Below are 13,741 nucleotides of genomic sequence, written 5' to 3'. Positions count from 1 at the left end.
ATGGTGGATGACATCCTTGTCTACGATGAGCAAACTCACGTTTCAGTGGAAATCACCCTCCAAAAGAAGGAGAAATAATTATAGAATCCTAAAGCAAATGGCACCACAAATTGCTTTTGCCAACTTTTCCTAAAAACATAATATTGGCCTATGAGTGGTAATATTGGCCATTTAAAGATATCATACATTGTCATTCTGCAAGGAAAATTAAATACTTGTTTCCAATCTAATTTTTAGTAAGTATAACTTTTAAAACAAGTCTTCCTATACCTCATCCTCAAAGGGAATATTGTGTTTCCAAAAAAAGTGGCATAATGAATAAGCAAAATAAATCTTATTGCTAAGAAACATAATACACAGATGTGCAGATTTTAGTAACTATCAGAATCAAATTTTGTTAAATATAAGATTTTAACCTATATCAAAAAATATTATTATGATAAAAATAATTAATGTGCATCATCTTTTTCTCTTTGATTTGGAGAGCAAACTGTATCGTTTTGGTTCTTATATCATTACTAATAGACATGTTCAGTGCATCATTTTTGTCCATATGTAAGGTAGAAGTAGATGAATTTCCCTTGCCTTTTTATTAATCTACCCAACCAGTGTCATTATTAAACTGGTATCCCAGACTGAAAGAAGAAATGAAATTGCATTCATTTGTAAAGCAATGAGCTACTTGTCTTAACCTGTCAAACACAGACCTCAGGACTGAGAGAAGGGAGAACTAGAACAAGATGCTGAACCACAATAATGGTCTTTGAGATAGCAGGCAGGGAAGGGAGTAGATACAAGGAAATAACATTCAACTTCCTTGGCCCATTGATTAACAGTTGGGAAATAAATGTAAAGATAAATAAATAAAATAAAAATAAATTTATAAATGCACACATATATAAAAAGTCTGTGTGTGTTTAAGGTATACATAATATAGGTATAAATTAATACATGTATATGTGTATAAAGTATTTAAAAAGTGCCTATTAGCCATTACTCAGCTTAAGAGATTGAGTGGTACCAATGTCTTTGAAGACTTTTGTTTAGAAATAAATTTATTCATTCAACAAGTACTTATTGAACACTTACTTATGTGCTCAACCCTGTACTAGATACTAGGATATGGTGTTTAACAAGACCGGCATGGTTCCTGCCCTTATGGAGCTTACAATCTAATAAGGGAGAGAGAGACGTTAAAATTGTAATCACACAAATAAATATAAATACAAATGAATAATAACTGTGAACTGTGATAGGTCCTGTGCCAGAAGCATTGAAAACAAACAACAGGAAAAGCCAATTTAGATTGACAGATCTAAGAAGGCCTCTCTGAGGAACTTTTAAGATGAAAGTGAGGAACCCTTGGAGTTGAATCAGTAGAAGAATGAGAGGGAGAACGTTCGAGAGACAACAGGAAGAGTGCAAAGGCCCTGGGAGTGCACAGGCCCTGGGAGTCCAGCCTCGTTTACACTTAAACTGAGAGAACCAAATCTAATCTACATATGTGAAAACTTAGTCCAGAGAAATACTTCCCTAATATTTGCTTTCCTTTTGAGTGAGGGTGGCATTTTTGATGTAGCTTTGGTAAAGCTTGTGCTCGCTTTATTTTCTTAACTTATAGGAAATTTAGTCATCAGGCAGGGTTCAACATATCCACTATCACACTGAGTTCCAGTTATTTGGCATAAGGATTAGGAGTTCATATCAGGGCTTTCATTGGGATTGCTTTTGCACAGGTAAATTAATACTTCTTTCATATTCTTTTTTCTCTTCCTTAAAAATTTTTATTGTAGTAAATATGCATCACCTAAAATTCACCATTTTAGCCATTTTTTAAGAGCACAGCCCTGTGGCATTAAGTACATTCAAATTATTGTGTGACCATCACCACCATCCATCTCCAGAATTTTTTTAACCTTCCCCAACTGGAACTCTATACCCATTAAGCATTAATTTTCCACTTCCTCCCTACCCCCAGCTCCCAGCAACCACCATTCTACTTGTCTCTGTGAATTTGACCACTCTAGGTGCCTCATATAAGTGGAATCAGTCATGTCTTCAAGGTTCATCCATTTTGTAGCATGTGTCAAACTTCATTTGTAAGGTGGAATAATATCCCATTGTATGTAAATTCTATGTATATATGTAAATGTGGTGAAAAGCACATTTCAGTTATCCATTCATCTATCAACAGACACTTGGGTTGCTTCTACATTTTACCTGTTGTGAATAACACTGCTGTGACATGGGTATACATATATCTGTTTGAGTCTCTGTTTTCATTTGTTTTGGGTATACATCCAGAAGTAGAGTTGCTGGATCATACTGTAATTCTATGTTTAATTTTTTGAGGAATCAACTTGTGCTTTTTTAATTCATATATTCAGCAAATGTTTATTGGACTCCTACTGTGTGCCAGATAGCTGTGCCAAAGGTTGGGAATGAACAAACACGACACAGACATTGCTTTCAAGGCTTACAGTCTAGTTTGAGTAGTTTGTTGTTGTTGTTCTTTCTTTTAATTGTAGTGATGATTTGGAATTGATTCATTAACTTTCTCTTAGGCTTCTTGAGACCAGTAATATATTTGTGCAGTGTATGGCAAGAGTGCCCTCATGACCCCAAGCTTCACTAACTTGAGGCTCTGAGCAACTGAGTCAACTAGAACCAGATGGAAATAATACATTGTCCAGTAAATCAGGTGACTTGGGACATGGCCAACCTCTCCCCCATATGCATCATCTGTAATAGTAGAAAATCATTTCAGCTAAGTCTAAAATTTGATTAATAGAATCTCTACAGATGAAATTGTAGTACTGTTCTATGAATTCTACTAAGATATTAAATTTGATTTGGGGGAAACTAATTTTTCCATTTGAATGGCATTAGACCAATGGAAGTAACATATAAGAAAGAATAATACAGTTCAAATAAGTTTTCTTAAATAACTGTAAAGTTCCTCCAAATAACTAAAGATAGCAAAATGTAAACCTTAGCAAGGGTAGAATAGGCTTGGAAAGCTTAATAAGTCATGATGGTGACAAAAATGAGTTTAGCCCCCATAAGGGTAAGGAAAAACAGTGTTTTAATCATCATCACAAAATCACTCTCTTATTCCACCATCTCCTTCAGAGTGCTGCATAGCCAGCTCCCAAACACATTGAAAAGTTGTTTAGAATAAAATTGCAGTGCAAAACAAAACAAAACAAAACCCAAGCCACTTACATGAGATTTTTAAAAATGTGAAAATCAAGAAAAAAAGATAAAACCGTAGGCTGAGGAAAGATTTAGCCCCTAAGCCCAAATTTTTATCCTGAGCTTCCTAGTAGCTAAAGCAAAGATGGAAACTCAGGGAGTTACATTACTCTCATTAACTGAAAAATAAAACATACCAGCCTGTCAAAGACATGCTTTTTGTACTTGACCATGATGTGCTGAGAATTTGCCATGGGAATTTTTATATAATTGAGCTATATAGGCAAAACTGTCTTAGATAACTTTACAAGATCTCAAGAGTATTTCACATATACACACTTCTATGTTAGTCATTAGTCAAATCCAGGGGCATAATATTTATTCAGACACTGTTAAGGCAGTTCTGAAAGAGACCAGTATGAAATGGGCCAGGCTTGTGGCTTTCTGATGGTCTAAGCTGACAGAGGACTATACTGTATAGCTTGGCCTCTATTTGTTTGATAGTTTTGCAAAGTCCTGCCCTCCATAAGTTATGTTAAAACGTACATGTTGTATTAAACACATTGTCTCATAGAAGTCTGGAGGTAGGCAATCCAGGAGTGATATTCCGGAGTGTCAGGCTGTCAGGACCCTTTCTCTGGGGCATCACATCCACTGAAGGTTATCTCAGTCCAAGATGGCTGCTCCAGCCTTCACATCATCATTCCAACCACAAAAAGGAGGGAAGAGTGAAGCAGGAAATGCTCTTGTCTTTAAGGACATTACTTGGAATTGTACCCAAGACCTCCATTTACATCTCCTTAATGAGAATGTTGTCACATAGTCACACATGGCTGCAAGAGAGGCTCGGAAATGTCTCTTTTCTGAGTGGCACTATGTATTCATTACCAAAGCAGAAAAAGAATGACAGATGTTATTTAATATTTCTGCCACAAATAGGTTATTTAAAATATTCTTTCCTTTAAAATGCAGGCTAGAGTTTAAAAACCAAGATGATGAGAGCGGAAGTAAATGCATATGATTACAGTAAACATTGTGCTTACAAAGCCATTCTATTTACAATGCTACTGACAAGAGTGTTTCTTTTTTTTTTTTAATTTATATTTTATTTATTTATTTATTTATTTTTGCCTGTGTTGGGTCTTCGTTGCTGCGCGCGGGCTTTCTCTAGTTGCGGTGAGCAGGGGCTACTCTTCGTTGTGGTGCGCGGGCTTCCCATTGCGGTGGCTTCTCTTGTTGTGGAGCACAGGCTCTAGGCGCGCAGGCTTCAGTAGTTGTGGCTCACGGGCTCTAGAGCGCAGGCTCAGTAGTTGTGGCACACGGGCTTAGTTGCTCCGTGGCATGTGGGATCTTCCCGGACCAGGGCTCAAACCCGTGTCCCCTGCATTGGCAGGCAGATTCTTAACCGCTGCACCACCAGGGAAGTCCCCGACAAGAGTGTTTCTATCCCAGTCCAACTGATAGAAAGTGAGGAGGGCACAGAAGGAGAGCTGGGGGGGGGGGTGGCAAAGGAAAGACATGTAACCAAACACCAAAACCCATAACTAGGACTGTGTGACCATTTTGATTAGAATGTACCTCTCTAGAGCAGACCATAACAAAACCTGCATAGTCGTGTGCCTTGGACCTTGCTGCTTCTTTATTTTGTACATCCTAGATGTGCCCCCACTGGCATTACTCCTCATAGTATTGTCAAGTGACATGTAGCGAATTTCCCTCCTTCACTCTCTGGCCTTAAATGCAAACATACCTCCAGGCTAGGACTTGTGTCCCTTCCAGCTGCTCCCAAAGGCTTCTGTGATTGGCTTCCACTCTACAATCATGTCTAAGGAGGGGGGTTTTCCCCTTTAGCCTTGGAACCCTATACTTTCCATAACTACTAGTTTCTGTGCTGGGAAACCAATATTGGATTTTAACTTCTAGGAAATGCACATGTGAAAAAGATAAATCTCTGAATTCTTTTACCTGCTTCTGCCAATCACACCTCTTATTTTCCCCTCAGGACACCTGCATTTTAGTCATGTTTTCATTGTTGTTGGCTTGTATTCAGTTCTCTATGTTATCCTTTTTTTTTTTCTCCTTTGGCCATGCTTACCAAGTTCCATATTCCTCATGAAAGTCTTCCAAAGAAAGGCCTACCACATTTTCAAGTAGGAAAGATAAAACATCCAGTTTTACCCACAAACCTCATGTCCTTTTCAGAAACTTAAAAAATAAAGTGTATTATAAATTATTTTCAGTTAGAGGCTCTTTTTTTGTATTTCACTATGTGACAGTTTTGGATATTTCTCTGACAGTATTTATCATTGTGATAGGAGATAATCTTTGTAACTTAACAGAGAAACCATGCATCTAGCTGGTGTCAGCAAATAGCACAATGATCTATTTTATTTTAGAGGAAGAGTTCTATGATTTTCCATAGTTTAACTGCTGTTCTGAAATTCAAATTTTATTTCAAATGTCATCTACATTTTCCCTTAGATTTTAGAGACTATATTTTCTTTTCTTTTGTAATTCTGCTCGCTTTTCTTCCTCTTGTTTTTCTTTTTTCCTGCTACCGTATCTGTAGACATAGCATATGTTAATTAATGCCTGCATGAATTTAACGAATATTTATCTAATGCCCATTATGTACAAGGCTTTGTGGAGGAGCTGGCATTGTCTACACCTTAAAGAATGAAAAGGATTTTTAGAGAAGCAGAGGTGGGAGGAAGGATCTTCCAGGCAGAAGGGACAAGATGAACAAATACACAGAAGTGGGGGGATTTGGAGTATTGGAGTCAATCAGGTATTTCAATTGGGCTAGAGCAGGACTTTCTATTATCCTGGGACGGGAAGCGGATCAGGGAGGTCCTTGAATGCCAGGCTGAGGAATTTGGCTTTTGCATTTTAATCCTGCTCTCTCTATATTGTCTGTAAATCTGTTCACACCCCTTCACCTATTGTCTGGCTCTGGGATAATTATTTTATCTGTAGAGGATGATGTCATGGAAATAGTGCTGAACTAAGAATCAAGGGCCTTGGATTTATATATTACACTTGGGTTTAATATGTGACTGTTACAACCATAATTCAAACCTTGAAGATTAAACTGGTGTCTCTCTGTGTCAAAAAGGCTATGAAAGACAGTTTGTTGCCAGAATTCTCTATTTATCATGCCTTGCACACAGTAGGTGCTTAATAAGTGTTTTGTTGACTCTACTTCAATAACAAGTCTCTGAGATCCATGATGTAACCCCAGCAATGTAGAAAAAGGAAGAACGAGAACCACCAGTTTGAAGGTGATGAATAATTCTATCCTCCCAGTGCAGTTCAGTGCTCTATTAATCAGTTTGCTTGCTTGTTTGTTTATTTGTTTTTTTCCAGGGAAGAGGGTATCCTAGAATTAGAATCTAAATTATGATAATGATTTTATCCCAGAATTTTATTAGAATTTTCAAGCACATAGAATAGTTGAAACACGTGTACAATGGACACTCACATAGCCACCGCCTAACTTGGTAAAGATTTATCGATCTCTTATTTAGTACCAAGCTCTGAGCCAGACTCTGCAAACCCCTCGCTCCACCGCCCACAACAGCCCTGCAGTCCTGAACAGTAGTCTCCTCATTTAACAGCTTAAAACAAAAACCAAACAAGCAAAAGAGTGGGTTCAGGGACTTTCAGCAATTTATTTCCTTAGAGCCCTGCTGGTGGTAACTAGGACAGCTGGGACCGTCTGGCTCCAAAATCTGGGTTCTTTCCCCTCCACCAAGCAGCCACCAGAGTTCTTCTCTGCTGCTGGCCAGGCTCACAGATTCTAACCAAGTCCCTACAGTGTGAGCAGCCCTGAATTCAGCCTTGTAGACAATAGGAAGAGATGTAAGCAGAGGCTCCTAGTGCTTCAGGAAGCGAGAGATGAGTCAAATCAAATTTTAAATTTTGTTGCGCGCCTTCCATATGTAACATGCAGTGCTAGACACTTTGTAGGGGGAGATCACTGAGTATGGGATCTGAGACTATGGGACAAAGAATTTAAAAAACGTATCTTTACCCTATAAGCAGCCTAAAATAGTGGGTCGGCATGAGTCAAGCATGGGTCTCATATGTCCCTGCTTTCTCTCTGTTTACTCTGTTCTCTTCACTTGCACAGGCTTTCCCTTTTTCTTTGCAACCCTAAAAGTCTCCATAGATCTCAAGGTCTTTTTCAATTTCCATTTTTTCCATCTGGATTCTTACTCCTCACTGAGTCCTCAGACCAGCAATGACCTCTCCCTTCTCTGAACTCCTGTGGCCCTTTGCTCTACAAAGAGGCAGTGCTGTCTAGTGGTTATGAACACAGATGACCTGGGTTCAGATCTTGGGCCTTCCCCTCTCTGGGTATATGATCTTGACAAGTAATTTAATTCCCCACGCCTCAGTTTTCTCCTCTGTTAAAGAATCGGTCCAGGTTTCTGTAAAGAGAACAGAATTTACTCTTGCTAATTTAAGCAGAAAGTGTTATAAGGTATTAGTTAACTCACAGAAAATTGGAATTGTCAGTGAAAAAGACTAGATTGAGCTTTCTGAAGATTCTCGTGCTACTGTGCAGTTGAAGATTACCAAAGGAGCTGCTGCCTCTTCCATAGCCAGGAAGTCACCTGCTTAGTGGAAATGCAAGAGCTGCATAGCCACACACCCACTTCTCTGATGCAGCTAAAAAACTGCATGTCCCAGGCCTGCCTCTTGACACCCACAAAAGTAATGACTATTAGCATGGTTGCAGGCAAGCCACATTGCTCTGTAGCCATTTTTACAGGTACAGAGAGCAAAGTGCGGTCTCTGCCTCACTTCCGCCTTCCAAATCTTAATGGGAGTGCTTCCGAGTGGCCAAATCTAAGTTGCATCCATATACTCTGGTTTCTCCTCAAATTGTATAGATGCTTTGCCTTTTAAAAAAAAATTGCACCCAGTATGCTAGCTGCAAAGGAGTCTGGGGAATGTAGTTTCTAGGTTTCAGGCCTCTGTGTTTCAAGAAGGCACTGGGTGATGAATGTTGACAGCTAATCTACCGGAAATAACATCCATATGAGGATAATGTGTACCTATTCATAGGGTTGTTGTGAGGATTACATGAAATAATAAATAGAAAGTACTTAGAACAGTGCCTGGCATGTGGGAGACTCTCAATAAATGTAGCTGTTTTCGTCAACTTCTCAGAGAGTTGTCCAGAGGAAAGTCAAACTACCTTAGATAGAGCTCCAATTTCCCACCTGCTAATAAGTAACTAGGATGAACCCACTTATCAAGAAGGGCACCAGTTTCCTCATCTATAAATTGAGGATAGTAATCCCTCTCTACCTGACAGAGTTTCTGTTCATATCACGTTAGGTCACGTGTGAAAGATGATTTGAAAATGGTAATGAATGCTCCAGTTGCTTGGGTGTTGAAGGGCTATTAGGTGAATCGTACAGACTCCTGCTCAAATTCCAGCTCTGCCCCTGAGACTAGCAGTCGGCTTCCAGTAGCTTGATCTCATTCAGCCTCACTCTGTTTCTTCTCTCTTTAATTTTCAGAATTAGCCAGGGGAAATCAAACCACTTCCACACATGCCCGTGAGGATAGTTAAGACTTGGGCGCTGCCATAGCCACCTCCTTCAGGAGGGGAGATGAGGCCCTACCCAGCTCGCCATCACTTCCCACCCCTGAGTTCTTTCCAGAAGACCCTCTGCCCTGTCTTGACAACAGTCACTGCAACTAGAGGGCCAAGCGAGAAGGCCCAGCCTCAGGAAGAGACAGGTGGCTCCGGAGTGAACCCTGTAAGGCAGTCTCCCCGGGGAGAGAAATTCCGAGAGTTGAGCTCACTCTTTCCTGCCATAAAGCACACTGAATGTTAACAGCTTGCTCCTGTCCGAGCTGGTGTTTTTTAAATTAAGTATTGTTAAATCCATACCATTTGGAATGATGCTTCAGACAGCTCTGATACTCTCTCTCTTGCTTCTGCTTTCATTTCACCTAATATATTGTGCAGGGGGGCCGTAACCAGTATTACAGCAGCTGGGGCCGCCACCACTGCTGCTGCGGCGGCGGCAGCTGCTGGTACTCAGACACTGGCAGACGGCTTTCATTTAGATACCTGGAGAGGAAAAAAGGAACGTGGCCAACGCCCTGCTCAGATGCCCTAAGAGGCCCTTCCCAGGCTGCTGCTAGTATGGGTCTCAATTACCTAGGCTTTTATGTTATTTTTCCTTGGCACTGAAAACGGTTTTAGAAACGACAAAGATGGGAGACAAAGGAGTTGTAGACTAAAATAAGATACTTTCCATTGTCGGGTAACATATGCCCACCCTAAAACCTGGGTAGCCTGCCTTCTGTTCTTTTGCCTTTACTGTAAACGTCCCCCTCCAACCAGTAGGACACCACTGTCAACATCTGCATACACACACACACGTATACACATACATACATACCTACACGTACATACATATATACATATATATTTACATATATGTGTATGAGATGAAAGTGATTTAGAGTCAGAAGACCCTGTTCAAAGGCCATCCAAGGTAAGTCACTTAACTTTTCTGAGCATCAGTTTCCAAATATAGAAAGTTGGGTGAGTACTTAACCAACTTCACAAGTAGTCAGAAAAGTCAAATGAGATTGTGGGTATAAAATCATTTTGTAAACTTTAAGGAGAGTGCATAAACTTTGGAAATTTGTCAGAATTAGCTCATCCCCCAAACTTACCCCAGTCACCATAACGCAACTTGATTTTGTTCTTCTTTTTCTGAAATTACAGTCAGCAGGGAGTTTGCACTGCAGGGTGTAATGCTTGACTGTACAGTTGCTTTTCCTCATTTCTCTGGAAGGGAAACGCTACTCACAAAGGGACCAGAAGCTTGACACCTTGTGGCGGGCATCCTCTGAGCATTCAACATATGGCTGAGGGCTTGAATTAAAAATATACTATTCAGTGACTTCATTAAGGTGACTATCTTGCTGGATATTGACATGTTCATCAAACCTCCAAGGCAGAAACCTCTGACTCAAAATATCTAGCCAGTGTTTATTTCCAAAGCAGGAAGGAATCTAGACTAGCACAGAAGTGGCTACCGATTATTCTCTGACCATGGCAATTTGCTATCTATTCTGCCACAAACGGTACTGTATCATAGTCATTCTTGCTACCCTTCCTTTTCCCACCACCTGTTCTTCCCTTTGGATCCTCCTGATGAATGATGTTTATGTGTGAAGAGGGAGGAAGTGGTATTCGATAAAATATTCCATTTTTTAGAACGAGTTGAAACTCTTTAGCCAATGACACTGATAGAAGAAGAAAACCCGTAGCAGAAAGTTCCATTGTGTAAAAGAGAGATATATAACACAGCTTATGAGTGAAAGTTTATTTGAATCAAGCCATTTTTAATATGATGAGGATTTCAGATAATGCCAGTCAAGCATTTTTACATCTCCTCATGAATACTCTTTAGCTTGTGAGCATTAGCTAGTTTTTGAGAGATTTGTAAAACTAATCTTTCTGAATGGGAAAAGCATACTTCAAGAAAAGGACCTCTTTGTTGTGGATTTGTACGATCCATCTTTCTAGGTGGGGGAAAAGGTGGCTCCTTATATGCCCTGACTTTCCTAATAGGTTGAAAATGGGATTTTTAAAGCTCTTCTGTCTTTCATTGATATTCCGTATGAAGTACGTAACCTGAAGTTGAACAACCTGCTTTTCTCCACCTTTTTGAAAAGCAGCACTGCAGGTATGTATAGAAGCAGACCTGCCTGTGTTCACATGCCTGTTATGGTTTGATCAGGTTTTCCATATTTGAGCGTTTCATGCCTCTTGTCAGTATTTTTTTTTTACCAATGAAAGGAAAGAACCTTAATTCTAAATGTCTTCTACCTTCACCCTGTTATATTTCTGGGCTATCAGGAGATCTACAAAGGAAGAATTTCCTGGTGACACCCCTATGGAAATGTAAGGCCAAGTTTGCTATTTCATTCTTTCAAAAATTCAATGATTTCCTTAACAGATAAGGTGAAAGGCATCCTTGTTTGACACTTGATGCTTTTCTAAAACTATAATAAAATCCTCCTCTATTAGAATTCAATCTTGCTTGCTGGTGGTTTAACCAGACTCAGAAGCTTCCTGACCTTCTCTTTGCTGTTGCTGGCCTGGCCCCGTCATCATTTCGCTGGTCATCAGTACTTCCTCCGGGGCTGGACTGGATGGGGACGGTCATCTCCTCGTCCAACCTTTGCAACAGTAGAAGGAAAAGGAGGTAAAACTCCCTCCAGCCTTTTCTGCTATATCATAGCAGCTCTGATAAAGGACGTGGATAAGGAGGAGGCTGAAACTGTTGGTTAAAAGGTTTAGGGATTAACTGAGGATTTAATTCACCCTTTCTTTCCCTCCTTCTGCTAAAGCCGATAGTTGAGAGTTGGCACTGTGTCAAGACCAGGTTGTTCCTCAACCCCGAATTTCAGCCCCATACATCTCAAGAGTCTTTGCTAAGGGCTTCTTTTTAAACAGGGGATCTAAGTTTCTAATTGTGCCTTGAGCTTTAGTAAACCTGGGCTATTTTAAATTGTCACTTTACAAAGAAGCAACCTGCTTTTTTTCTTCTCCTTCAAATCAAGTCATTACTACACAAAGTAACTTATGCCTCTATTTAGGCTTAGTGAGGAACTTTCAAAATGTTATACAGTCTCCCTTTTCTAAGTGAAGGGGGAAAATAAAGAGGAACTTTATGGAAGAGGCATAAAGCAGTTGTACAGAACACGTTTAAAGGGCACATTAAGTCAGTTTTTGTCTGTGATTCTTTCCCTTTATGGCATATGTTATATATTGACAGGGATTAAGTTTCTCTCCTGAATGGAACAATACAGAGTCACAGGGAGCTACTGTACTTTACAAAGCAACAGGCACCAGCACAAGCAAACGGCAAATAGAAATGTATCTCACAAAGAACTAACCAGGTTAGTTAACCGCACAGGGCTCTGCTTCATCTTTTGCAATTCTGCATCGTTTGCATTTCTCTTCTGATTCTGCTGCGCGCTCCTCCGCTCTCGTTTCTTTTTCGTCCTTCCCTCCCTTTCTCGCTCACACTGTTACACTTTCTCTGTCCCCCTGGCTTTGTTATTCAGCATGTCTGATTAGCAGGAGCCTGATTGGCTGGCTGCCGGCTCCGAGAGAGATTCCATTCAGCTTACCCCCCACCCATCCACCCACCCACCCACCCCTCAGTCAGGAAATGTGAGCGGGGCTGATGGAAGCTGATAGGCAGGACCGGAGTGTTCGCACCAGTACTGGATGTGACAGCAGGCAGAGGAGCACTTAGCAGCTTATTCAGTGTCCGATTCGGATTCCGGCAAGGATCCAAGCATGGAATGCTGCCGTCGGGCAACTCCTGGCACACGGCTCCTCTTTCTGGCTTTCCTGCTCCTGGTAAATGCCTTTTCATTTCAATACATCGCTATGGCCATTTAGTCTGGGTGCTGTTGTGGTGGTGTGTACGTGTGTGTATGTGAGTGTGGGTGCCTGTGTATATCTTTCTCTTCAAACGCCAGGTAAAATAATTTACATGATTTAAAAAAAAAAAAAAAAAAGCTTCTTGCAGAATTTTAACCCTAACTTCCTAAGCAAAATAAAGTCTGCAAGACTTTGTGGGATTAGTTAGAGGTAACTAGGAATACTGAGACATACGGAGACATGAACTTTGGGACATACTGCATGGAGTTTGTGAGCTGAGGGCTGTATAAACGGTGGTGTGCATGCTTGGAATTTAGGTAACAGATGTCCTGAAATCAAACTCACTCACTGAAGTGTTCCTGGAATATTTTTGAACGATGGGCTGTGAGGGGCTTTCCCCCACTACCTTTTATGAGTCCTCCTTCTTCTGTGCACATGTGCTAGGGAAACAGGTAAAAGAGGGAATGAAAGCCTCTCTGTGGCCAACCCAGATTATAGCTCATAATTACGGCAAGTCATCTGCGGATACAAGTTAATGCTAGTATTTATGAATTGAGGATTATGGTCTTTGATCTCAGATCTGCTTTTGAAGAAGAAGAAAATGCTGACTTTTTGTGCAGCTTCTTTCCACAGTCACAGTGATAAGATGCTCTGCTCTGGAACGTCAGCACACACTGCATTTTTGACTCGAAGTAAATGTTCCGTTGTGACTCATACTTGGTTTTATGGGCAGAAAATGAACCTTTACTGTCCAAAAAAAATCTACACTCAAAATATTAATAGCAATGCACATTTTTTTAAAACCAGAGTGTTCTGGGCAGGCAGCTTCGTAAACCTCATCTGCAGGTTTGATTCCAGAATTTGCACACACTGAGTCCAAACAAACGTGCCTGTAGCTCTCCCTGTCGCATTTATGGAGAGCCAGGCCTTCCTCAGAAGGTAACCAGGCAAGAAGGGAAAAAGGGAAAAATGCAATGCATGTATAGGTTGCATTGATTTGTCAAAGATGAAGGGATGTTTGTTCTGATTAGACTCTGACAAATTTGATCTGCACTATCATTTTGAAGAAGGGGAGCAAGCTATTTAAGCACAAATTTTAAAACTCCA

At 40.4% G+C, this 13,741-nt stretch overlaps 1 protein-coding gene across 2 annotated transcripts in view; it reads left to right on the top strand.

Annotated features, from left to right (window-relative positions):
- The window catches only part of ADAMTSL1 (ADAMTS like 1), a 1,026,618-nt gene that overhangs the window by 540,691 nt on the left and 472,186 nt on the right, over positions 1 to 13,741 (top strand). The window contains exon 1 of one of the 2 annotated variants that reach the window (XM_036856351.1): positions 12,418 to 12,610. The exons of the other annotated variant lie outside the window; for it this stretch is intronic. Coding sequence (XP_036712246.1) covers positions 12,548 to 12,610 — 63 coding nt within the window. The 5' untranslated portion in view covers positions 12,418 to 12,547. Of the gene's footprint in view, positions 1 to 12,417; positions 12,611 to 13,741 lie in introns of those variants that run through there. 2 annotated transcript variants of the gene reach the window in all.

This window comes from Balaenoptera musculus, chromosome 6, assembly GCF_009873245.2.
Source record: "Balaenoptera musculus isolate JJ_BM4_2016_0621 chromosome 6, mBalMus1.pri.v3, whole genome shotgun sequence".
NCBI lineage: Eukaryota > Metazoa > Chordata > Mammalia > Artiodactyla > Balaenopteridae > Balaenoptera > Balaenoptera musculus.
The sequence above is the reverse complement of the archived record's forward strand: the minus strand, read 5'-3'. Positions and strand labels throughout refer to the sequence as shown.